General features: G+C 45.6%; 1 protein-coding gene across 6 annotated transcripts; it reads right to left on the reverse strand.

Moving 5' to 3' along the window:
• Positions 1–818: 818 nt before the first annotated feature.
• LOC307084952 (protein NLRC3-like) lies at positions 819–19877 on the reverse strand. 6 transcript variants are annotated; one of them, XM_079749508.1, is made up of 12 exons: positions 18883–19363; positions 17350–17424; positions 16928–17044; positions 16653–16719; positions 16271–16502; positions 15621–15662; positions 11453–13232; positions 10968–11141; positions 6889–7062; positions 4416–4589; positions 4268–4314; positions 819–1847 (listed from the first exon to the last, which is right to left on the reverse strand). In XM_079749508.1, exons 2-12 carry the CDS (start codon positions 17385–17387, stop codon positions 1294–1296), a joined length of 3399 nt encoding a protein of 1132 aa, XP_079605634.1. In that variant the 5' UTR covers positions 17388–17424; positions 18883–19363; the 3' UTR covers positions 819–1293. The 6 variants fall into 6 exon arrangements, with proteins under 6 accessions (XP_079605634.1, XP_079605633.1, XP_079605631.1 ...); XM_079749507.1 differs by lacking the exons at positions 10968–11141; positions 18883–19363 and adding an exon at positions 19857–19877 and having other exon boundaries at positions 16928–17041; XM_079749505.1 differs by lacking the exons at positions 10968–11141; positions 18883–19363 and adding an exon at positions 19857–19867.
• Positions 19878–27438: the final 7561 nt, after the last annotated feature.

The raw sequence follows: 27438 nt of genomic DNA on the forward strand, positions 1-27438 counted from the left end.
GGGTGCTGGGGTCCTAGGAGACTCCTCTCTAGGGAACAGGGTGCTGGGGTCCTAGGAGACTCCTCTAGGGAACAGGGTGCTGGGTTCTAGGAGACACTAGGGAACAGGGTGCTGGGTTCTAGGAGACTCCTCTAGGGAACAGGGTGCTGGGTTCTAGGAGACACTAGGGAACAGGGTGCTGGGTTCTAGGAGACTCCTCTAGGGAACAGGGTGCTGGGTTCTAGGAGACACTAGGGAACAGGGTGCTGGGTTCTAGGAGACTCCTCTAGGGAACAGGGTGCTGGGTTCTAGGAGACACTGGGGAACCCCTTCAGGACTCCACTAACAACACGGCCGTCGAGCCGAGCTGTGGTTTGGAGTCAGAGAACCGTGGTTCTAGCGGACGTTGGGAACAGAGGGCCTGGACTAATACTGTTTAATATGCAGAGTGAGAATTACACTCACTGCTAGCTGGAGGCGGACTTAACGTAACCAATATAGCATGAATGAGAGGTAGTAGGTTGGGAGATAGACAGGCACACACACACACACATCACCGAGATGCTGAGGGTGGTGGGATGAGGCCCTGGGTGGTTATGCTTTCTGAGCGTTGAAGTCACACGCCCCTCCATTGGAGAACTTCACTCAGACCGAAGACCACATGGTTTGGATCTCGTAGAAGTCGGTTCCCCTGTGAACGCCAGGTGGTTCTAAGGTGGTTCTTACCCTTCAACAATGTGTTGCTGACCTGCAAACGGACTCATGTGTTCACCCTAACAAACTTCCCACTTTTGTCGAGATGAAGAAACGAGAAACACCGCCCTCTGGTGGTCGTACATGGTTATAGCCGAACCATTTTACATTTTATTAGAGAAGAATCACATTTTATACAAAGTTATCAGAGAAGATATAATTAGTTTATGTACATGTTGGGTTGAAGAGTGAAGGCCTCAACACACGTAGTACACCATCTATCCTGACCTATGACCCTGTTTGTTTACAGTTAAGGACCAGGAAATCATACACATCAACACCATATTTAGTGACAGATTGAGTTTGTACAGAAATAATCCCAAGCGTCTGATACAGAAACCCAACAGAAATTACCATGTTACCGAAAACAACATGACTACAAATGTGTTCATTAAAATAGATATATTTATTAATGTAGAGGGAGATAAATCTATGGTAGAATAACCGAATAACTGATATCAAAACGAGACAGTATATTAAAACTAATATTACCTACTTAATTCTCCCCCATACATACATACATACATACATACAGTCCTCCTCCCCCGCGCCCGCTTTTTTCTACAACCGACACAGAGACGCTGAGGCCCCCCGCCCCCATACCCTAAACCCCGGGAGGAGGTCCTCCTGGGTGAAGTAGGACCAGAAGGTGTGGAGGTGTGTCAGTGTGTCTGAGGACCCTCCTCCACCTGGGGACACTCTGTAGAAGGACAGAGAGCCAGCAGGCCGGTCCAGATACACTCCTACTCTGGTGGAGCCAGCGGGGGGGAGAGGGAGGACTGTATGTCTACCGTTGTACCAGGCAGAGTAACGATCATCAGAACAATCTAGACCCCAGGACTTGTTGTTCCCTCCAAGCCTGCTGTCATCACCCCCTCCTCTCCTTGTGATTCCTCTGTATGTCACTCCTATAAGAACACCTCCTGTCCTCTCTACCTCCCAGTAACAGCGCCCAGTCAGAGCCTCTCTACCCAACACCAGGGGCCGAAAGTCAAATCTCTCTGGGTGATCCGGATACGACTGGTCCTCTCCAACCCACGTCACCTTCCTGTTGTCCTCAGACAGAGAGAGGTCTCTGTGGGCCGTGTTGGGGTCCAGGGTGAGTTCACAGGCATCTGAGGGAGAAGCAGACATGATGAGCTGCTAAACACACACAAATACACTGATGTCAATCATTATGTATTGTAATGTAAAAAAAATGTAATGTACATTTATCACATAAGTAACTAGAAAATGCATTTACTGCAGAAAATGCGGTGAGTGAGGTGGTACAAAGTGAGGTTGGAAATATTTTTTAATAAAGCCACATAGATTAAGACATAAAGAAATGTTAAATGGCTTAAATCAAGTGAAGGTATTTGAACAAAAGTTCAACAGTCTAAATGGAGTAAACAATGTACACATGCACACTATTTAAGAAAAAGTAAATGGTTGGAAACAAATAAAGTGTAAAATGAATTGAACTGAAGAATCTGAAACGTCAAATGTATTGCCCTGATAGATGCAAGTGTGTCGATTTTTCTGAACTGCTGGTGTGTGTGTGTATGTGTGCGTGTGCGTGTGTGCGTGTGTGTGTGTGTGTGTGTGTCTTTAAGAGAATAGCGAGCCGGTGCGTGATTAAAAGTAGCTCAACAGTGGGGAAAAACCGCCCAATCTGGCAAAACTGCCTGAACGGCCTCCAAAAGTAGCCCAATCCGGCGGGAAAAACCGCCCAATCTGGCAACGCTGCTGAACGTTCTCACTCGCCGGCGTCAACGTAATTCAATGAGACCAACTGAAAATGAAGCCGGAATGAAACTAAAACTGTGATTCTAAGTATAGTTTAAATGATATCGAAGTTCCGCTGGATATTATTGAAGATACAAGTGCGTAGATTTGTTAAATGGATTGAACGAAGATAAAGGGTTAAAATTGATTTAGTTAATGTCTTAAACAGACAGCTCTGCCGTCCTCCCATTGACTCCCATGTTAAAAAAAGATAATATTTTAAAAGTAGAATATCTTAAAAAAGTATAAAATATTTAAAAAATCTGAAAAGATGCGCGCGATTCCAAGCTATTCTGAATGTTTTAAAATTTGAATGGAGTCTCTAGGTAAAAAATGTAGGAAGGAGATAGGTCCCAAAGTTTGTAGAGAATAAGAAAGAAAAAATAATACAATTTATGAAGAATAGTTGAGCGCTGCATGCAGCACTCACCTCATGAACGGGCTCATTTGTTTGTAGTTCTTTTTCACATGCGGATCAGTTCAGACTATGAACCACTCACACTGGAAATGATATTGGCAACACTTAAAACAATGTGAACAGCCAAACAAAAAACCTGAGCAATAAAGGTTTGGCGTTAGCATTAGCTTGCAGTGTGACCAAAGTAATTTGATTGGCCAAGAGGCATTCCATGAGTGCTGATTCATTAGGTTCATCTACGTCACGTATTTTAGAACACCGCCATTTGATCTCGCCCGGTACGGCCTCACCCCTCCCCTAAATGAGAGAGAGGGACAGCGACATCTGGACAGATTTACATTTTAGGCTCCAACCCTTATTTGTTACCCCCAGGTTTTTTTTGTCCGTTATTACCGGCCTCACGCTTGCCTCGATTAAATTTCCATGACATATATATATATATTTATATATTTATCTAGGTCACAACCCCTCCCCATACCGTGGAAGGACGCAAAAGTGAAGCACTTTATATTATATTTAATATATTGTGGCCTCCCGCCCCTTAAACCTCGGCCCGGGCGGGTCCGAGGATCAGTGGTGGACGGCGTATATCGCCGCCGCCCACTAACCGGCGACAGAGAGCACCACGTCTCTCCCCCCAATCAGCGAGATGCGGACACCTGGCCGGGGGGAGGAGAAGGCCCAGGAGCCATCTTAAAAGGAGCACCAGAACGGGAGAAGGGGAGCGAGTGGCCCTGGGGAAGCGCTGGAGACCACAACCGAATAGAGGCTAATGGAGACCCTATGTGGAGTGCATGTGTTCCCCATGGGGAAGGATCCTTGTAATAAATGCCGTGTGTGGCTTAACCCCGACTCTGAAGCGTGATACGTACTTTGAACCCCGAGACATCGAGGAGCGGGAAACACAATATATGTAATAATTATAATAATATAATATATACAATTTTATTACGTTATATCTATATTATATTCTGATGCAGCTAACCACTTATCTCTTCCCCTTTTCTCTACTGTTACAGATTCATTAATCCAGCCGGGGTTCCTCTTAAGGCTGCTGTTACAGCCCTCTGCACACCAAGCTGGGTGCCTGACTGTGGTTTGTATTTGATTGTGGTCGTAGTTGTTGGTTGCTGAGCCAGTTTACCACTGAGACAAATGGGTCAGTGGGACCGGTCGGCAAGATGGCAGCGCAGTGCTAGGGGGACGTCAACAGGACTGGGACTTTTTACTCTACCTGTATCCCTCCACGGGGCAGGTGTTTCTAATAATGTTAACTACGGTAAGGATGTAGGCTGCCCGCTACAACAGCAGAATGATGGTTGTGATGATTCAGACTAAACAGACACTTACACTTCATTAGACCAGGTTTCAGCCTCCAAACTCCACCGTGCTCCACACTGGGGGAGACAAAGAGAGAGCAGCGTTTGGTCTTTAGAAACAGAAGGATTCACATTCATCAGATTCTCTGTCCCTGAGTGGTGAGCTGTCCTCTCTATACCTGAGAGTGTCCAGTCTCCAGCGTGGATCCTCCAGTCCAGCAGAGAGCAGCGCAGCTCCAGAGTCTCCTGGGTGATTGTAGCTCAGGTCCAGCTCTCTCAGATGGGAGGGGTTGGAGCTCAGAGCTGAGGCCAGAGAAGCACAGCCTTCCTGTGTGACCAGGCAGCCATACAACCTGCACACACACACACACACACACACAGAGGTCCTGAGAGGAAAAAGACCAGAGTCCTGACGACAGGCCATCTAGTCGTATCATTAGCTGAAAATGGGACATGTTTGTCCTCCGATCATCTGTACACATGTGGACAAAATTGTTGGTACCCCTGTTAATGAAAGAAAAACCCACAATGGTCACTGAAATAACTTGAAACTGACAAAAGTAATAATAAATAAAAATTTACTGAAAATTAACCAATGAAAATCAGACATTGCTTTTGAATTGTGGTTCAACAGAATCATTTTAAAAAACAAACTAATTAAACAGACCTGGACAAAAATGATGGTACCCTTAACTTAATATTTTGTTACACAACCTTTTGAGGCAATCACAATTAGGGCATTTAGCAGACGCTATTATCCAAAGCGACTTACATAGGTTAATATACACATTGACGGCAGAGTCAACCATGCAAGGCGACAGCCAGCTTGTCAGGAGCAGTTAGGGTTAAGTGTCTTGCTCAGGGACACATCAACAATCAGCTAGGAAGAGCTGGGGATCGAACTAGCGACCTTTCGGTTACAAGGCAACTGCTCTACCTCCTGAGCTAAGCCGCAATCAAACGATTTTTGTAACTGTCAATGAGACTTTTGCACCTGTCAACAGGTATTTTGGCCCACTCTTCATTAGCAAACTGCTCCAGTTGTCTCAGGTTTGAAGGGTGCCTTCTCCAGATGGCATGTTTCAGCTCCTTCCACAGATGTTCAATAGGATTTAGATCAGGGCTCATAAAAAGGCCACTTCAGAATAGTCCAATGTCTTGCTCTTAGCCATTCTTGGGTGTTTTTAGCTGTGTGTTTTGGGTCATTATCTTGTTGGAGGACCCATGACCTGCGACTGAGACCAAGCTTTCTGACACTAGGCAGCACATTTCTCTCCAGAATGCCTTGATAGTCTTGAGATTTCATTGTACCCTGCACAGATTCAAGACACCCTGTGCCAGATGCAGCAAAGCAGCCCCAGAACATAACTGAGCCTCCTCCATGTTTCACAGTAGGGACAGTGTTCTTTTCTTGGTATGCTTCATTTTTGCGTCTGTGAACATAGAGCTGATGTGCCTTGCCAAAAAGCTCCAGTTTTGTCTCATCTGTCCATAGGACATTCTCCCAGAAGCTTTGTGGCTTGTCAATATGCATTTTGGCAAATTCCAGTCTCGCTTTTTTATGATTCGCTTTCAACAGTGGTGTCCTCCTTGGTCGTCTCCCATGAAGTCCACTTTGGCTCAAACAACGACGGATGGTGCGATCTGACACTGATGTACCTTGACCTTGGAGTTCACCTTTAATTTCTTTGGAGGTTGTTCTGGGCTCTTTGGTTACCATTCTTATTATCCGTCTCTTCATTTTGTCATCAATTTTCCTCCTGCGGCCACGTCCAGGGAGGTTGGCTACAGTCCCATGGACCTTAAACTTTTGAATAATATGTGCAACTGTAGTCACAGGAACATCAAGCTGCTTGGAGATGGTCTTATAGCCTTTACCTTTTACATGCTTGTCTATAATTTTCTTTCTAATCTCCTGAGACAACTCTCTCCTTCGCTTCCTGTGGTCCATGTTCGGTGTGGTACACACCATGTCACCAAACAGCACAGTAACTACTTTTCACCCTTTAAATAGGCAGACTGACTGATTACAAGTTTGAAGACACCTGTGACGCTAATTAGAGGACACACCTTAGTTTAACATTTCCCTATGGAAAATGGAAATTATTTTCAATCTTTTCTAGGGGTACCATCATTTTTGTCCAGGTCTGTTTCATTAGTTTGTTTTTTAAAATGATTCTGTTTAACCACAATTCAAAGCAATGTCTGATTTTCATTGGTTAATTTTCAGTAAGTTTTTTTATTTATTATTACTTTTGTCAGTTTCAAGTTATTTCAGTGACCATTGTGGGTTTTTCTTTCATTAACAGAGGGGTACCAACAATTTTGTCCACGTGTGTAAGGGGCGGGATGGATGCAACTGTATAGTAGCTTCCCAATGATATGACAGTTATGACAGCAGACGAACCCAGGCTGACTAGCAGTTTAGTTGGCTCCCCCACTTTCAGGATACACTTCATCCCTTTTACCAGGGGTTATGCTACGGCAATCAGCTGAAATAGAAACACTGTAATTTCACAATAGGTCTCAACATGGCACACAGGTAGAAACAGCCCTTGCAAAATGTCCCCATTTCCTACAAATTACAATGAAAGAAACTCTTATATTCCACCTCCAGAACCTTCAACTCTTTGCAGGTTGAGTCAAACTGACCTGAGGGTTTCCAGTGTACAGTGTGGACTCCCCAGTCCAGCAGAGAGCAGCTTCACTCCTGAATCCTGCAGATCATTGGTACTCAGGTCCAGCTCTCTCAGACTAGAGGAGTTGGAGCTGAGAACTGAGGCCAGAGCTTCACAGCATCTCTCTGACAGCTGACAGCCACTCAGACTTTACACACAATAAACATAACATATTAGGGACTTCGGTTCAATGTTTTATTACATTTTAAACCCTGTTCTTTTTGCATTTTTATTAATGATAATGACTGTGATTTTTAAATGATCATGAGGTAGATTTCAAATGCATGAACAAATATTAAACAACACTTATCACTAAAGTTCCCAAAAACACAGTTTTAAGAAGGCACTGTTATTTAACGTTACTAAACAAGTCCAAAGTCCATATTGAGTACAATAAGAATGCAATGCAACGTACACCTTATCCTATCATTTAAAATCTCATGGCATGAAAATCTCACTTCATGAGGTTTTCTAACGTTAATATGAGTTTCCCTACATTGCCTACAGTCCCCCAGTGGCTAAAACTTGCGATTGGTGTAAAACGAGCACTAGGTATCCTGCTCGCCTTTGAAAAAATGGAAGGTGCGCTGATTTGGAATGTGGCCCCATACGTCGTCATAAGGGGCCAAGCTCCTCCCCTTTCTCTGCCTTGCCCGCCCAGAGAATTTGGCCCGCCAATGAGAAAATGAGCTACGACCGTGCGAGCGCCACGTGTGTGTGTGTGTGTGATTACACACACTGTAGGGCAAGTGTACATGAGCCACGACATGGAGGAGAATGGGATTGTTGCCCGCGAATGTCTCCCGCTAGAGCCCCGCTTCCCGCTGCCCGCTGCCGAGGGACCACCGCCTCGGCGCTGCAGGAGGACGTGTTGTCTAAGCGCTGACCGCTGCCTCGACAGCGAGGCTCCGGCGGGAGACAACCGCAGGCAACAATCCCTTTCTCCTCCATGTCGTGGTTCAGTCTGAACCAGAGACGTTGGAGAACCTGACGCAGTCGTTTGAGATTCATAATATCGTCTGGAGACTCACACAGCTTTTGGCGGTGATAATATATATTATATGTGTGACGGTCGGGATTATTACCGCCGCCTTGTAGGGGTAACACAGTTCTTAGTCTGGATTGGACTGAGTGGGACAGGATCTAGGTCCCCCACACCCAATGCCTATGGCTTCAATGTCCAGGTGAGTGAACACGTTGTGCGCTGTTTAGCCATCTAGATCAACGGTAGCTTACTAGACAGGGTAAAGTAGGATTCAGGATGTCCTGAGGAACCGCCTAAAGTGTGTGTAGTGTTTGCGACCTGACAGCACCCCCCTAATTTAGATTCCGCTAAACAGGTGAAGCGCCCCTACCCCCAGGTAAGTAGCCCAATACATAATGAAATAGAAAATGTCTGTCCATTACCTCTGATGTTTACTCAACATGAAACACAGCTTATATTTCAGAGAAATAGTTCAAAAGACACTTGCCAACGTTCAATACAGTATACATACATTTGTTCCAATTAACATTAAAGATGAGCTGAACTGAAATAATCAACATCGATAACGTGTTAGTTATGACCATTATAAAAAAAATTACACAAAAAAATATTATCAATATATAGCTTTCTTAGCAACAAAAGAAAATGCATCTTTTAGTATTAGAGCGCCGATGACGTCACTGGCATGGTAGGACTAGGTTGTTGCTGCAGACACGCAAATGTCTTCTTCACTGCACGGCAGAAAATAGTGATTTTAATATGGCTGGTTCGCGTTTGAGCCAGTGAGGGACATGCCTGTAGTGTCCGACTGCCACCCGGTGGAGAGGGATCAATTTCAGGCTCCAGCTCCACCTTCGGGTCGTGTGGGCGTGGCTGGTGTGCGTGTGGTGCTGCCGGATCGTGGACACTGCCGTTGAATCGGTCTGCTGCCGAGAGGTCCCGGTCAACCTTGACCATCTAATGGTGGGATTAGGTTGCATAACCATGCATAGGGCATTTCGGATGCTGTGCGGCGAGAGAGAGGTTTTGGAAGTGGCCATGCTCTCTCTAAGGGACGTCTGGGCGGAGACACTGGAGCGTCCCATAAATAGCAACCAAGTAACAAGGCGAAAACGACCATTCCCCCTCTGTTTTCCTTTGATGCGTTTCAGGAATATCCCCATAAAGACGGACTCATTGCGGAAACGCAACGAGCTGTACAAACGCTGTAGTACCTACATATTCAAGGCGCTGGTTCCCCACAAAAAAAAGTGGAGCGCATCCAGCCTGCGCGCTGTAGAAAAACATTCAAGTTGAGGAGGAGATAGTAGTTGTTTAACCTTTAAGATTGAGTAGAAATACTTTTTAATGTACAGTTAGTAATTAAATTGACCAAGGGGCTGTATTTAAAGCTACAAAAATAATACAAAAAAAAACTGTAACCTTCAACGCAACTCTAACATCACTTCAGGCGTCCACACGAATCCTAACACGAAACCGCATAGGTCCGGTTTTATTTGAAACCACCCTGGGACCATGGACCTATTAAAGAACATGGTTTATTATATGCCTAATAACATGGTTATTAAAGACATGGTTTCACAAAAAAATCGGCTCCGGGTGGACGGGTCCTGAAAGACATGTTGGATGCACTTTGGGAGATACACCCGCGGATGAGCATAGATGCGAGGCGGATTCTCGAGTGTCACGTTTACTTTAGGTGGATGTTGGAGGTTAACTTTCTGGTGGATGTTGATGGGTATTGCACAGATGGATATTGCACAAATACATCTTACTATGAAACTACTTCTTCGAGTTTAACTCCCTCTGCATCAGCAATCGGCTACTCGAGGAACATCAGGGTGAGTAGAAAGGGACATTTGTGGAACTTCTGTTTACAGACCCACCGTGGATTAATTAGCAGCTTGGAAACATAGATCTGTGATATCGTCAGAGTAATAGTTTATACACTTTATGGTCGGAGTGCTAGCTTGTGGAGATTGACATGACGGGCTATCGGAGGGTTAGTTAGTTTTAAGGCTGCCAGCCATGTATTAAGGGCTGGTTTCCTATTGAAAGGTAGCCTGTGGAAATGTATGATTACCCCAGCTGCCTTGGCCCTATATAATTAATTACTGCAGCCAGGGGCAATGCAGTATGATCCTCCTGTAGACCTGGTTGTTTGCTTTTCCGTAGCCATTTCAGCGAGCCTCAGAGCCTGACTCATTACCTGCTATGGCTGCTAGAGCCACAGAGGAGGAGCAGGTTACCATGCCAGTGACGTGGCTGATTGGTGAAATCCAACATGGCGGCGCCCGGTAACACTTTCACCGTACAATTTAATCCCTTTTAGCAAGTTCAGCCATTTTTAGTTATTGTACCAATGAGAAGGCAGACAATACATCTGTTATTTCAACTAAACTTCAAATTTCAGTTCAGTTCATCTTTAACATTTCAACCGGGAAAACATAAATCACATTTCTATGCTAACGTTCAAATCACAATCACAATCCAATTATATCTATATTATAACACTTATAACAATCGGGCAAGAAACACACTTTTTCTTCAGTCCTGAACAGTTATTCGTGCGAACCAGCGCCGCTACTGTACAATTCAGTTCAATGGGTGGTTGTGTGGGGTATGCATCCACTGTAAACAGAGCTCATGGTACCGTGGCCGCAAGCTGCTCAGGGCCACACCCCCACCCTCCTCCTTGACCCGCCTCTCTCCTCCTCATTTGCATTAAGGCTAGAGACATCGCAACGGCGCATTTGGGGAAAGCTCAATGTGTGACTCGCTCGTAGTGGCTGTAATTCTGCACCACGGCTGAATTTAGGGAACGTCTTCAAATATTGTGTTTTGGGCCCACTAATATCTATATTAAAGCATCCATGAAATAGCATGCCATGGGACCTTTAAAAACTTGTAATGTGCACTTTATACTGTCATGGCAACCAAAATACAAATATGGGGAGTCATTGCTATAAGAATGATATATTTATGTGTTTGAACTTTACGGATGCAAATATGTTAAGCGTCTTCTGAAATGGAAATTGTGGTGTAACTGCACATTGAGTAGAACTGACCAGAGAGTATCCAGTGTACAGTGTGGACTCCCCAGTCCAGCAGAGAGCAGCTTCACTCCTGAATCCTTCAGCCGATTCGTACTCAGGTCCAGCTCTCTCAGACTAGAGGAGTTGGAGCTGAGAACTGAGGCCAGAGCTTCACAGCATCTCTCTGACAGCCATTCATCCTTTACACACAATAAATAGAACATGTTATTAAATTTGATGAAATGTTTAGTTTCTTTGTTTCGATTTTTATGATCATGTAAAGGAAAATTATGTTTATTTTGTATTGTGTGCATGTTTAAACATTGTAAAGGCGCTCTGTGAATGCTGTGTATGTCATTACAACTGTTATATTCTAGTATTATGTAAATTGAGTTGTGTGTTGTAATACATGTTATGAGTGCCCTTATAGAGATGATTTGTATTTTATTATAACTTTTATATACTAGTATTATGTAAATTGTGTTGTGTATTGTAATACATGTTATTAATTAACCTACAGAGATGTTTTGGAGGCTTTGACCACTGGCAGCAGCCTCAGAAGACCTCTCTCTGAGGTAGTAGAGTATTTCTTCATGTCAAACACGTCCAGGTCCTCTTCTGATGACAGTAAGATGAAGGCCAGAGCTGAACACTGAGCAGGGGAGAGAGATTTTTCAGAGGGACTTCCTGATGTCAAGGACTGTTGGATCTCCTCCACTTGGGAACGGTTGTTAAGCTCATCCAGACACTGGAACAGATTGAGAATTCCCTCTGGAGGGAGATCTTCACTTATCTTCTCCTGGATGTAACTGACTGTTTCCTGATTGGCCAGCGAGCTTCTTCCTGTCTGTCCCAGCAGATCTCGCATGAGAATCTGATTGGTCTCCAGATAGAGGCCGAGGAGGAAGCGGAGGAACAAGTCAAGGTGTCCGCTCTCACTCTGTAAGGCCTTGTCCACTGCACTCTGGCAGAGGAGGTGAAGTTGAGATTTTTTCCTCAAGAGATTAATTTTTCTTTCTTTTTTTTCAGAGAGCAGATCCACGCCAGTGTTTACGTATGACTGGAAGACATGAAGGGCTGCCAGAAACTCCTGGAGGCTCAGATGGACAAAGCAGAACACCTTGTCCTGGTACAGCCAACGCTCCTCTTTAAAGATCTGGGTGAACACTCCTGAGTACACTGAGGCTGCTCTGATATCGATGTCACACTCTGCCAGGTCTGCCTCGTAGAAGATAAGGTTGCCTTTCTCCAGCTGGTTAAAAGCCAGTTTTCCCAGAGAAACAATGATCTCCCTGCTCTCTGGCCTCCCATGATACCTCCTGTCCCCCTGTATGGACTGAACCCTCAGGAAGTGGATGTACATCTGAGTCATGGTTTTTGGGACCTCCTCTCCTGTCTGGGATGTTTTGAAGAAGTCCTCCACAACAGTAGCAGTGATCCAACAGAAGACTGGGATGTGACACATGATGTGGAGGCTTCGTGATTTCTTGACGTGGGAGATGATTTTGCTGGCCAGCTTCTCGTCTTTGAATCTCTTCCTGAAGTACTCCTCTTTCTGTGGGTCGGTGAACCCTCTCACCTCTGTCACCATGCCAACACACTCAGCAGGGATCTGATTGGCTGCCGCAGGTCGTGTGGTTATCCAGATGCGAGCGGAGGGAAGCAGGTCGCCCCTGATGAGGTTTGTCAGCAGCACGTCCACCGAGGTGAACTTTGTGACATCAGTCCAGATCGGGTTTCTCTGGAAGTCCAGAGGAAGTCGACACTCATCCAGACCATCCAAGATGAAGACAACTTGGAACCGGTCGAATCTGCAGATTCCTGCTTCTTTGGTCTCAATAAAGAGGTGATGAAGAAGTTCCACCAAGCTAAACTCTTTCTCTTTCAGTAAATTCAGCTCTCTGAAAGTGAAGGGAATTATGATGTGTATGTCCTGGTTGGTTTTGCCTTCAGCCCAGTCCAGAGTGAACTTGTGTGTTAAGACGGTTTTACCAATGCCGGCCACTCCAGTTGTCATCATTGTTCTGATTGGTTGAACTTGTCCAGGTAAGGGTTTAAAGATGTCTTCACATCTGATTGGTGTTTCCTCCCAGGCTCGTTTCCTGGAAGCTGTTTCAATCAGTCTGACATCGTGTTCCATGCTCAAATCTCCACTACCCCTGTCCGTGATGAAGAGCTCTGTGTAGATGTCTTTCAGAGGTGTCGGCTCTCCTGCATCAGCGACTCCCTCAGACACACACCTGAACTTCTCCAGTAGATGGGAACAGACTTTTTGTTGCCACTCGTCATCGTCAGTTTCTAAATGAGAAAACAACAGAAGACATCCATGAGTGGATTGTAACCTTAATGACGATGTTCAGTATTTCTGGTCGTGCATCCAGTCGATACAATATTTCAGGATCAATTTAATATTCCAACAACATCATGGTTGGTGTGAGGACAGGAGTATTTCAATGATTCTTTCCATGTTTCTTATAACTTGCTAAGTAGTGCTATCATTGTGTGTCAGTGAACCACCACCCAACCTATCTCTGTTCTAAAAGCAGAGCTGGGTTGGGAGGTGGTTTTATAGGTGGATCTGGGTTGGGTGGTGGTTCTGATGGTGGATCTGGGTTGGGTGGTGGTTCTATAGGTGGAGCTAGGCTGGGTGGTGGTATAAACGATTGAAGCACAAATCTGTTTTCCAGTGGTTCTTGAATGCGGCTCAATGTGTGGGTTCACATTATACGAAGTTCTACAAGTTAGTTATACAAGCTACCACGCTGCCTCGTATTTGTATCGGGTTCTCACGTTCTCACCTAAAACGAACAGAACCGTAGTCCAGGTCTAGCGACCAGGGTTTGTCTGGTTGCTTCAAATGAGCGCTGACACCCCCCCCAGCAGGGGAGAGAGCCCCCTGAATGTAAGAATCAGACCCTCCCTCTCATTACTGCCCTCTTTGGCCACTAAGTGAACTGCAGCCGGCTGGTGCCTCTGACTGCAGCGCAGAGAGTCCAGGGACGGGGGGGGGGGGGGGGGGGGGTGCTGAGAGAGAGTCTATATAATGACGTCCTAATAAATGCTGCGCAACATCCATTGTTCACAGAGACGAGATGACGGGTGACGTCACATTTAGGGCTCCGCTCTGATAAACACTCTACTGGTGTGTAAAAAGACTAACTCTGCCAACTAGCCACTGTTATTCACAAACGTTAGCAAGTAAACAATGTGGAAATTAGAGTCAACTCGGCAATCCGGGATTATACACAGCTTTATAACAAGGATTCAGGAGGTTATTTCTTAAGGTTTACAAAGGAAAGTGACAATAAAAGAAAGCCTTAATTTTCATCCACGAGTTACGAGTTGTCTGATATGAGGAAAGTGACGGTTTCTCCGTCAAATAAACCGTCCGTCTTTGCTCTTTTTTTGCCAACCAGTTTGTCCAAAACATTCTGCGCAGTCATATGCTCCTAAGCTACTGCTTGTGACATAAGCGCATTAATTAGGGTGCTTTTCAATGCCGCCAGCTTGCTTATGGCTTCTGTATGGAAACGAGATTTTTCATGGTCCCGAAACTTTTCACCTGCCTTCTGCCAATTGCCAAACCCTCCTTTAATTCCCTCACGTGGTGTAGCCACGTCCACTGTCCAAACCAACCAACCTTAAATGACCGGCTAAAGTTCTCACTTGCCGATTGCCTGGCTGGGAAGTGAAACTCCTTTGGCTGGCAGGGCTCTTCACCAACAGAATAACTAGTTGTTGCGACTGCCGGCAGTTGCACGTTAGCCAAAGCCAAGATATTAGGATCGACCGGAGGGGGGTTAGCATTATTGTTGCCGGCGCAGTCGATATTAGGCTCGACCGGAGGGCGCGGGCTAGCAATAGCACCATTGTTGCCGGCGCCGTCTTGCAGCAATAGCGTCTGTGAACATGAACTCTCTTCCTCAGGGGTGCAGGGGAGACAGCGGGCTGCTGACAGGGAATCGGATGACCGGCTGGTGTTTTGATTAAGTTTTGCCTTCTTCGGGCCCAAAAAATCGGAAATACATCTTTTCTGCGACATGTTGCACTTGTAACAAGCTTGACTTTTTGAATTTTCCAGCGCGCATAGCATTGTTCTGCGTTGTGCGTCATAGCCTACATCAGCCTACACAGACAATGTTCTAAATAAAATGAAATGATAATATGATAAATATCATAAAAAGGGTGGATGTCAATAATTTAATGAAGAATCATGTTGTATGATAAAATTGTACAAAAAAAAAAAAGTATTGATTTGTTCAGAAAACGTTCTCACTTGCAGTTACAGCCAGGGGCCGCCGGGGGGGGGCACCCCCACTTCCCGCGTCCCTGCTGGAGTCTGAGCTCCGTTCGCTGAGACAGGAACATAGTAAAGTAATGTCAATTTAATTAAACATAAAGGCACTAATTAGGGTCGGGATGGTTTAGGAGGTAGAGCGGAAGGTTGCTAGTTCGAGTGTCAAGGTGTCCCTGGGAAAGACGCTCCAGACGAGCTGCCTGTCATCCTGCGTTTGTGCCGATCGTCCAGACGGATCCGGCATTTTCGGTGCCCGAAAACAAACAAAGAAGTATTTTATGCTCAATCGACAAGGTTTAAAAATTGCTTTTTCCTCCTCGACTTTATGTTTGGCTGCGTGATGTCCACCACTCCCTCTATGGCACGCCTCCTCTGCTCCTCCTCCTTACCATCAACATGCTCCTCCTCCTCCTCCTCCTCGCTCTGGCTCTCTGAGCATGGGAAGAGATCCCCCACATTAGAACGATTCAGGGGCAATCCATCGACCAAACACCCCCACCATGATCCCTATGTATCTGGATCATACCATTAACCTGACACCCCCACCATGATCCCTATGTATCTGGATCATACCATTAACCTGACACCCCCACCATAATCCCTATGTATCTGGATCATACCATTAACCTGATACCCCCACTTACCCTATGTATCTAGATCATACCATTAACCTGACACCCCCACCATGATCCCTATGTATCTGGATCATACCATTAACCTGACACCCCCACTAACCCTATGTATCTGGATCATACCATTAACCTAATACCCCCACTAACCCTATGTATCTGGATCATACCATTAACCTGATACCTCCACTAACCCGATGTATCTGGATCATACCATTAACCTGATACATTCACTAACCCGATGTATCTGGCTCAAACCAATACAACTCCAAGAGGAAAGATTATTCCACATAGAAAGGTAAGACATTCAGAAATCTCCCATGAGTCTAATTAATAATAAATGCAATTGTCTTATCGCTCAAAAATAGGAGACGCCTTCTTGAATGTTTTTCAAAATAAGAGTCTCTTACTGCTCCTCAGTGCCTCAGCCAGTTCCACCTGGTTCATCTCCATCAGGCAGAGCTGTGCGATGTCCACTACTCCCTCTATGGCGCGCCTCCTCTGCTCCTCCTCCTTACCATCCTCCTTCTCCACCTCCTCCTCCCTCGGGCTCTCTGTGCATTGTAGGTAATCTGTGAAGAGATCCCTCCAGAGCTTCTTCAGCTCCTTGTCTAGGAAAGCGTGTGCGTTGTCCTCAGCCCTCTGGAACAGAACAAACATCAAGGAGAACTTTAACTGAACCAACTGAGACATCAGAAGCATCTGTCCTGGATCCACGTCCCGCTGGACAAGAGATGATTTCTAATGTCCATGGAGAGCTGAAGTCAAACGTCTTGGTGGACATTTACACACCTTGATCAGCTCGGATTGATGCTGCTGAACAGACTGAGCACTGGCGACTTTTGACCTCTGCTGGTGTCTGTGAAGAACACACACAGATATACACGCTCTAGTGTATCCCTCCTGACTGTTAAACATCAGTACCAGTAGAGTACAACCAATTGGTCTGCTTTCATCGTCTGTTTGAAACTCCTACCTCTCCTCTCTGGAGGGGCGTCAAGAACCAGGATTTATGTAGTTATTCATGTAGTTGTATTTTTAATCTCTTATCTCCAACAAATTCTTACCTTTGCTCAATAGACTGATTTCCATCTTTAAAATAGAGAGGTTGATCCATAGATTGTCCACTTTTCATGGAGACACAGCTGGGTGCAGGGGAGTCTTCACTCTGCTGCTGTACTCTGCTAGAACAGCAAGAAGATGATGTACATGGTTACAACTACTAGTACAGTCTGGCAACAACGACTGGGGTGTTGACATCGCCGTGGTTCAGAACCAGTTGGTCTTGAATCAAAGCTGGGTGTTTCGTGAAAAATGACACTCGGCATTGAGTAATTAATTTGTCACTTTTTTGGCAAACAAAAAAGATTAAAAGACTGTTGCAATCATGGCTACATGACATGACATTTATGATGAGCTGGTTAACCACACACACACACACACACACACACACACACACACACACACACACACACACACACACACACACCTGTAGTTTCTTGATCTCCTTCTTGAGGTCCGCTTCATATTTCTCCTTCTGGTTGGCGTTTGCGGCGTTGTGCAGCTGTTGGGAGAGTGTGTGTCAGCAGAGCACCAGCACAGAGCACCACAGCAGACTGGGAGGAAGGCTTACACTGGGAGAGCACCACAGCAGACTGGGAGGAAGGCTTACACTGGGAGAGCACCACAGCAGACTGGGAAGAAGGCTTACACTGGGAGAGCACCACAGCAGACTGGGAGGAAGGCTTACACTGGGAGAGCACCACAGCAGACTGGGAGGAAGGCTTACACTGGGAGAGCACCACAGCAGACTGGGAGGAAGGCTTACACTGGGAGAGCACCACAGCAGACTGGGAGGAAGGCTTACACTGGGAGAGCACCACAGCAGACTGGGAGGAATGCTTACACTGGGAGAGCACCACAGCAGACTGGGAGGAAGGCTTACACTGGGAGAGCACCACAGCAGACTGGGAGGAAGGCTTGCACTGGGAGAGCACCACAGCAGACTGGGAGGAAGGCTTACACTGGGAGAGCACCACAGCAGACTGGGAGGAAGGCTTACACTGGGAGAGCACCACAGCAGACTGGGAGGAAGGCTTACACTGGGAGAGCACCACAGCAGACTGGGAGGAAGGCTTGCACTGGGAGAGCACCACAGCAGACTGGGAGGAAGGCTTACACTGGGAGAGCACCACAGCAGACTGGGAGGAAGGCTTACACTGGGAGAGCACCACAGCAGACTGGGAGGAAGGCTTACACTGGGAGAGCACCACAGCAGACTGGGAGGAAGGCTTACACTGGGAGAGCACCACAGCAGACTGGGAGGAAGGCTTACACTGGGAGAGCACCACAGCAGACTGGGAGGAAGGCTTACACTGGGAGAGCACCACAGCAGACTGGGAGGAAGGCTTACACTGGGAGAGCACCACAGCAGACTGGGAGGAAGGCTTACACTGGGAGAGCACCACAGCAGACTGGGAGGAAGGCTTACACTGGGAGAGCACCACAGCAGACTGGGAGGAAGGCTTACACTGGGAGAGCACCACAGCAGACTGGGAGGAAGGCTTACACTGGGAGAGCACCACAGCAGACTGGGAGGAAGGCTTACACTGGGAGAGCACCACAGCAGACTGGGAGGAAGGCTTACACTGGGAGAGCACCACAGCAGACTGGGAGGAAGGCTTACACTGGGACCCTCAACAACATCTGGACCATAGGTCACAGCGCACAGACTGGCCCCTCCCACTCAGAGCAGGAAGTGCTATTAAGGACTGATTGGGCCCCCAATTCATACTCATAGGGGCCCCTACTGCACCCCCCTGAAGAGTTAGCCATTAATACACAGACTCATAGGGGCCCCTACTGAACCCCCCTGAAGAGTTAGTCATTAATACACAGACTCATAGGGGCCCCTACTGAACCCCCCTGAAGAGTTAGTCATTAATACACAGACTCATAGGGGCCCCTACTGAACCCCCCTGAAGAGTTAGTCATTAATACACAGACTCATAGGGGCCCCTACCCAACTCCATATTGTTTTTACGGCCGTTCAGCGTCGGTTTATTCTCTGCTTTAATATGAGCTGCATATTGCCGGTCTCAGGGGGCTGTTGTCTCTTTGGACGAGAGGCAGGGTGGTCTTTCCTTGACGCAGATTATAGACCCTCTCCTTCAGATGAGGGGAAACCTGATGGGCCACTCAGAGCCAGTTCCTCAACATACTGTCCTGTTCCAGGAGGCTTTACCTCTGGTTCTGACCTCCATAACACGCTCCCCGTCTGGAGGCCAGCCAATCAAAGAGCCTCCTCAATAAGCTGTCAATCAGTAATGCTGTGGAGCTGAACCTTCCACACCTTGGTCCCCCTCTACTGATGAAGACCTCCCTGGGTACGTCTGCAGAGCAACCTGAAGATCAAGAAATCCCTCCTCTTCTTATCGGTCTTGCTTTAACCGCTCTGAAAGCATGGCCACACATGGACTTCCTCGTGACGTATGACATCACAACCAGATCTGTGAGGACAGGCCCATAGAACAAGACCATCTTAAATATGTAATAATATACGTTTAAAACCTTCACTAACCAAGATGTCCAAGATCCGGACCAATAATAATCATCTAATAATAATCAACGATCATCATCAAGAATAAAACAACGTGCCTACATTCTACACTAAGTACCCTTAAAGTGACACAAGAACACTTAAATCAGGTGAACAATACATGTTTTTACATCTTAATGACGTCAAACTTCAATAAAAGCATCTGCTGAATGGTAAATATTAAAAGAGTAAAACGTTGAGCTCCAGCAGTGAGACCGGCTAACTTAAAAACGTACACGGCTTCAAGGTCGTTCACAATTGTAATCCCATATTAAATAACATCTTTATCCGTATGCGTTACAATAGATAGATCAACCTACTGATATATAATGATATACAATGATAATATACACAGTGCATATGATTATTATATCACAGATCAGTGTCGACGACCGTACCTTAGTCTTCTTCCTGCTGTAATAAAGTGTGCAATAAAAACCGTCAGACTAAATCAGACTTAAAGTATGCTGTTGCGGACCAACCAGTTGGTCCAGATTCCTATGGAGGTAGATTTGTGTCTTTATTATGCAATCAAACAGAATAGGTTTGAGAGCAAAACTTTCCACACTGCAATCAAAAAATAGATTTGAGAGCAAAACTATCGACACTGCAATCAAAAAATGTTTTATTGCAAGTAAAATAAATGTAATAAAAAATGAATTAATGGGAATCCAAAAGTTTTGCTTGCAAATCCAAAAGTTTTGTTTGCATGTGGGCGGGACCTACGCCGAAAGATGTAAGACACGTCTCTATTGGCCAGTCTCGTTCGGAGTGACAGCTTGGCAACATCCACAGTTAGCAACGAGAGAGGGCGTTTTGAAGTCCATGATGAGACAGAGAGGGACTCGGGAGCTGAGGGGACAGAAAATCAATGCGCAGGTAAGTCTTCTGTCATAGTAATAGCAAGAATGTTATGTTTGAACTGGTGCATGTAGATTGCTTTTGTTTAACGATCGGTGGATGTTGTAATGGGTTAAAAAATACATATTATTTTGTCAGCCTGTAGCTTCTAGCTTAGCTCAATTAGCTAGTCATAGGTACATTACGTGCCCAGGCTGCCTATTAGCCTGCATGACGTTGTGCATGTAGCTACTAGTTAACAGGACAATTTGTGTTCAACAATCTAACGTTAGTTTATGTTATATTTGTGATGTGCTGAATTATTTTATCAGCCTGTAGCCAGCTTAGTTAGCGTTAGTCGCTTTCTCGTCTTAGGTGTCGCGCTAGCTGAGCTGTCTGGGTTTCCATCCACATGTGCATTTTCAATGTTAATAATAGCGGCAGACGAAAACATCCGATCTATGTGGAGCGATGAGGAGACCGTAACCTTCCTCAAATTAATACATGAAACAAATCAATGTCATATTTCCATCGTGTTTTCTACATTGTTTTTCTACGTTTGAGGTTTGATTGGCGCTGCGCCACCTACTGCTTATCTCGATGAACCAACCTTTGGGCCACCAACCGAAATTAACCTTTGGGAATATGGCTTTATGGTTACTTAGCTTTATAAGTATGCAGTGGCGGGTTTTTTGTGATTTTCACATACAAACTAAGCATTCTGGTGCATTCTGACAATAATAAAGACAAAATAGAACATTTCCTTGCAAAGACGAATGGAGCCGGGGAACTGAGTTTTAACTTAATTTATCTGCCTTGTAGAATTCAGAAAGATAAAAAGTGCAAATACATCAATTATAATTGGGAATTATACACAAGAGAGAATGTGATTCTAAAATGGGTGAGTTACAGCCTCCATCTATTGTGTTGGTAACTTCACTCATAAATCTATCTACAGTCAAGTATGCATTTAGACAAATACGATAAAATATCAATATAATATGTGCAACCTTTTATGTGTGGTTGCTTAAGACACACTGAAGGCATGATGCCACCATAGGTTTGCAGAGAACTATATACAATATACACACTGAAGGCATGATGCCACCATAGGTTTGCAGAGAACTATATACAATATACACACTGAAAGCATGATGCCACCATAGGTTTGAGGAGAACTATATACAATATACACACTGAAGGCATGATGCCACCATAGGTTTGCAGAGAACTATATACAATATGCACACTGAAGGCATGATGCCACCATAGGTTTAATAGAACTATATACAATCTACACTTGAAAGGGGTGGGGTGGTGTTGTGGGGTTGTGAGGGCCGCTGTAACCCAGTGTCCATCCTCACGGGAAGGGGGACAGATAGAGAGAGAGAGAGAGAGAGAGAGAGAGAGAGAGACTACATTAGACGTGTCCGCACTGTAACGACTGCCAACTGCACTGTTTTTATCACAAACATGAAGCAAGCATCATGTCCAAAATAAATTCAATATCAGGCCTCGAATCACAACAATTAGGGTGCAGGGAGACAGCAGGCAATGGAGAAACTAAATAATTTTCCAAAATCACATCCGAGGTACAGTCCAGAGATACAGCATCAAGTTACAGCAATTAATAATGCTCTATAAACAATTAGATAAGTAGGCTACAAACATGTTCTGATGGCAAAAGTTTCTCAAACACACACACAAACAAACAAACAAACAAACAAACAAACAAACAAACAAACAAACAAAACGTGTTCGCACTGTAACGACTGCCAACTGCACTGTTTTTATCACAAACAGTATGAAGCAAGCATCATGTCCCGAAACAAATCAATATCAGGGCAGCTTGGGCCGAGAAGCTCACATCGACAGCCTTCCTGAGTCGCAGGTTAATCACCATGCCATTGACGTCCGGTGATTGGATGAGGTCCCGCTCAACAGACAGCATCGCTAGGGCGTTAAGCCCATCTCGTCCCGTGGCACTTCGGAGAAATGTTTCCATCCTCTTCAGTGTACTGGAGCACCTCTCTGACTCTGCCGATGTCATAGGGGTTGTCATTGCTATTTGTGTTAATTTCAATGTCTCCGAAAAAGTGCACTGAAGATTGTGAATGTCTGTTTTTCTTCACCTGCTTGTTGTGTCTCTGTGTACGGAGATGTGGTGGCCGTCATCCAGCTGACAGGCAATATTTACTTTGCCAAACATTGAAAGCTTCACACAGTTTCCAAATAGAGTTGCACTGCATTCATGTTTCTTTATTTATAGTCCTTCCTTTCGAACCGAGAGGTGCAAAATGAACGATTTTGTCGCGTGTCCTTTTGTTTTATCTGAACATCGTTTGGCCGATGTGCCCCCAGTCTCTTTATTTCTTTTTTTTCTTCTAAAGACATCAACGAAAACGGATGAGTCAGTAGACAGTCCACTTCGTTAGGTAGATTAGCACTCGCCATTGTGGTCAGGTTTTGTTTTCACTTTTTTCTCCCGCCTCTGACAGTGACCGTCATCAGTGAGAGTCACTGCTGGTCTGGGCTATATTCATTTAGCCCAAATGGTCTCTAAATCAAGGGGGTATGTCATAACACCTGTCAATCACGATTGGACGACACCGATTGGATGCTGATTTTCTTAAGCGTGGGTTTAGAAAAGTCAGCCCAGACGAACTGTCTGGGCTGACTTTTCTAAGCCCACACAACATATCTATATGTATCTCCTGCGTTTTTGTGATTATTTGGTGCTGTTGCTTCTCTGTTGCACCAAAATCAACCAATTCTAAGTTTTAGTAATTATTATATTTTAATATTTTCATTAATTTAATAATGTTCTCATGTTTATTTAAAAATATAGGGAGAGCTTAGCCCCACTAGCCCATTGATACCAGCCGCCCCTGTAAGTATGGGAATGTGTAGTGACACGGTATTATCTGTGTTGCTGTTGGTGAAAATGGCTTAAACACATAGCTAATAATACTTTCCCTGTTTCCCGTTGAACGTTGAAACGTTGAACGGAGGAGGATAGCGGGGCTGAGCGAGAACCAGGAGCGGAGCGGGTCTGAGCGGGTTTACTGCGTCACTCGGTTACTCTCTCTTTGAGTTTTTCGGGTTCATTCAACGGCTGAGAACAGTCGGCTCTCACCGTGTTGATAAGGCCCCCCGCCCCGCAGCGCTACGGACACACCCACACCCCGAGCACGCCACCAGAGATACTGAGTTCTATTTCATTACTTTAATAACCATAAATGACTTGTGCATTTATTTGCTCATATCTTTTTAATTCTTTATAAAGTTTTGTGCCTGTTTTTAATTCTTTCTGTTATGACGACGTCATTTACTTGTGAGGGCGTTGTTTTCCTATCATATTCATAATTCCCCCAAAGGCGGTTGCAGTCAGCGACCCGCGGTTCACCGGGCGGCCACACGGGGGCGCTGCGGTCCTGCTGGTCTCCTCAGCACCAAGACGCTGTCACAACAGTAGACCAGAACACATGGAGTCAACCTATATGTCCACCGACATATTTACATTTATATAATGGCCTACTATGTATATATTTTATATTTTTATTTTGTGTGGGTGTTTGCGTGCCTGTGTTTAATCTGGTTAACACCGAGGTCTACCAAGCCTCTCTGGCGCTCTTCTGTCCGTTCGGTTGATTCACTTATTTCCACTTCAACTGTTGTGGTCCACCTGGTAACTAATGACGCCACCGCCTTTCTGAATTCCCATTAGTCGAGCGGGTCCGCCTCCACCCTCCCCTCGAGTCCCGCCGGTCCAGACCTTCAGGAGACCAGACGACCATCCTCCACACTCAGCCTGGGAGCGGGGGAACTGCCGCTGCTGCTGGAGGTCCTCTCCGGGGGGTCTGCAGGTAGGACCCTTCAGAGCGTCTCGGTCCGAACTATATATAGAACCGGAACTAGAACTGTAGTGGTCCGGAAGCAGTTCTTAGTTTCGCTGTCTTTCCTTTTGATGTGAAACTGCGTTTGTGTTCGATCTCAAACTCGAACAATTAATACACAGGATGATTAATCATTCACTGGTTCTGATATTTGAACCGATTTAAATTCTCTCTCTGTCTGTCTGTCTGTCTGTCTGTCGCTCTCCCTCCCCTCTCTCTCCCCTCTCTCTCCCTCTCTCTCCTCTCTCTTCTCTTCTGCGCCGTGAAAGAGAAACGCGATCCCAAATGACTTTTACAACATGCAGTCTCCGATCGTTGGGTTTGTATATTTTTAGTCTCTTAAACGGGGAAACCACGGAGAACTGGACTTCAGTCAGGCCCAGGAGGAAGCGGAGGAACAAGTCCAGGTGTCCGTTCTCACTCTGTGAGGCCTTGTCCACAGCACTCTGGTAGAGGAGGAGTTTATCTTTCCTGGAGGTTGGTGGTTCTCCTGAGAGAAGATTGATACCAGTATCGATGGAGGACAGAACGACATAAAGGGCAGCCAGAAACTCCTGGATGAGATCCTGAAACTCTCTCTCTCTCTCTCTCTCTCTCTCTCTCTCTCTCTCTCTCTCTCTCTCTCTCTCTCTCTCTCTCTCTCTCTCTCTCTCTCTCTGTACTTAAATAATCATTTAAGTACATATAAACAAAATCATGAAATAACTAAAGCAACAGCTTTTAAGTGTTGTACTATAAAGACAAGAGCTAGCGATGGATAGAGGATATCTCTCAGATAGCAGTTGTTATGCTACCCTTACGTCTGCACATTATTCTGGCTCCTATTGCACTCCTACCATCCCTGGAGAGGGATCCCTCTTCAGGGTTCATTCTCCAGGGTCCCTGATATTAGGGGGGGTTTCACTGCCCTTTGGGGGGCTAGGGTCAGGGGCGTCCTTTAAGAAGCGACCTGCGAAGCCCTTCAGATCTCTGGTCCAGGGCGTTCTAAACTGTTTGACCTGATGGGGATGTGGTGTTTCAAGGCTGCTCGGACGGCCGGGGAGTTACCCCACAGAGCCATCCCACCAAATACAGACATGTTGCCCTGGCTGACAATATATTGTGAAATACAGTCAATAATTATAGACACAGACACACGCACGCACACACACACACACACACACACACACACACACACAGACCAGAGATAACAAGACTCAGGGTGTAGCGTCCTGTATCTACGTATCTGGTGACGCAGCGGTGCAAGGGAGGAAATGAATATCGGTGTGATCTATTCCAGTTTCCCCCAACAGCCATACAGCCACCACAAACATGTTGCCCTGGCTTGTAAATATTTTACTTTAGATAAAATTAGTATGGACTGAATTGAGAATAGTGTTAGTCTGCAAGTGTCCATCACAGCTTGCAGAACAGCAAAGGTGTGTGTGTGTGTGTGTGTGTGTGTGTGTGTGTGTGTGTGTGTGTGTGTGTGTGTGTGTGTGTGTGTCAACAAACGTTTTTTATGAGGCATTGTTCCTGGGATAAGTACATTTACTTTTCACTCGTCCAGGCACTAAAGTCACTTTTCCGATTAAAAAGTCGTCATTTTACAATAGTAATAATGTTTCATGTTGATTGCGGACGGAGAATGCAGAATTCAGACGAACAAACAGTTGCAATAATTCACACCATGTCAACCACATCACTGAAACAGCCTTATCCCTCCTCTCAATCACACCACCTCAATCACATACTCATTGCACACACACAAACACGCTCACACGCACTCTTTCTCATACACACTACACACACACTCTTCCCAATTCCCAATGCAATATTCCCTCTGTAGCCCAACCCTCTCCCTGTGATTGGACGACACTGTGGATCAGAGTGAGTGTACGTTAACCTGCTGACCACTGATTGGTCAACGAGCAACAGGTGTGCAGCCTCCCCCAGCCCCAGGTTGGTTTTCAAGTCTAATGAGAACCCTTCCTCTCCCTCAGTCTCTCTTTCTCTCTCTCTCTCTCTCTCTCTCTCTCTCTCTCTCTCTCTCTCTCTCTCTCTCTCTCTCTCTCTCTCTCTCTCTCCCTACCCTTTCCCTCCCTCCATCCCTCCCTCCCTTTCTCCCCCTCCCTCACCTTTACCTTGTGACCTTTGACCTTCTAGGTGTCGCCTATCAGAGCGCAGTGCTGGTTCCTGAAACCAGGGACTTCTGGGAGAAAGTGTGTTGCCGGGTCGTACCAAGTGACCGAGGAGGAGGGGTGGACATCTTTTCACCCCTCGCTGCCTCTGGTCTGTAGACACACACACGCACGCACACACACACACACACACACACATGTTATGGACCTACAGAGATCTTTTGCATATTATTTTAACCTTATATTTCAGTTTTATGTATATCGCGTTGTGTGTATTTTAATTCCTGTTACTAGTGAAGCTACAGAGATGTTTTGGAGGCTTTGACCACTGGCAGCAGCCTCAGAAGATCCTCCTCTGAATGTTTGACCTGAGTATTTCTTCAGGTCAAACATTTCCTGCTCCTCTTCTGATGTCAGTAGGATGAAGGCCAGAGCTGACAGTTGAGCAGGAGAGGGAGATTTTTAGGGGACACTTCTTGATGTCAGATACCGTTCGATCTCCTTTACTAGAGAACTTTTGTTCAGCTCATTCAGACAGTGGAACAGATTGATGCTTCCCTCTGGAGAGAGATCTCCATCTATCTTCTCCTTGATGTAAGACACTGTTCCCTCATTGGTCAGTGAGCTAACTTCTCTCTTTGCCCGCAGATCTCGTCGGACAATCTGATTGGTCTCCAGAGAGAGGCCCAGGAGGAAGCGGAGGAACAAGTCCAGGTCTCCGTTCTCACTCTGTGAGGCCTTGTCCACAGCACTCTGGTAGAGGAGGAGTTTATCTTTCCTGGAGGTTGGTGGTTCTCCTGAGAGAAGAATTACCAGTATCGATGAAGGACAGAACGACATAATGGGCAGCCAGAAACTCCTGTATGAGATCCTGAAACTCTCTCTCTCTCTCTCGCTCTCTCTCTCTGTACCTCTCTCTATATCTATCTATATTTCTCTATTTATGTATCTCTATCTGTCTCTCTCTCTCTCTCTCTCTCTCTCTCTCTCTCTCTCTCTCTCTCTCTCTCTCTATGTACCTCTCTCTATATCTATGTTTCTCTATTTATGTATCTCTATCTATGTCTCTATGTCTCTCTCTCTCTCGCTCTCTCTCTCTCTCTTTCTCTCTCATTCAAATTCAA

Source organism: Pollachius pollachius (genome assembly GCF_949987615.1).
Source record: "Pollachius pollachius genome assembly, chromosome: 13".
NCBI lineage: Eukaryota > Metazoa > Chordata > Actinopteri > Gadiformes > Gadidae > Pollachius > Pollachius pollachius.

Coding starts and splice junctions, on each gene's coding strand:
- LOC307084952 (XM_079749508.1), bottom strand. CDS start 17,387: ATGAAGCGGACCTCAAGAAGGAGATCAAGAAACTACAG. Junction 16,720..16,927: donor AATCAGTCTATTGAGCAAAG/GTAAGAATTTGT, acceptor TGTTCTTCACAG/ACACCAGCAGAGGTCAAAAG. Junction 1,848..4,267: donor GAAACCTGGTCTAATGAAGT/GTAAGTGTCTGT, acceptor CTTCTCCCTCAG/ATGCCTGTGAACTCACCCTG.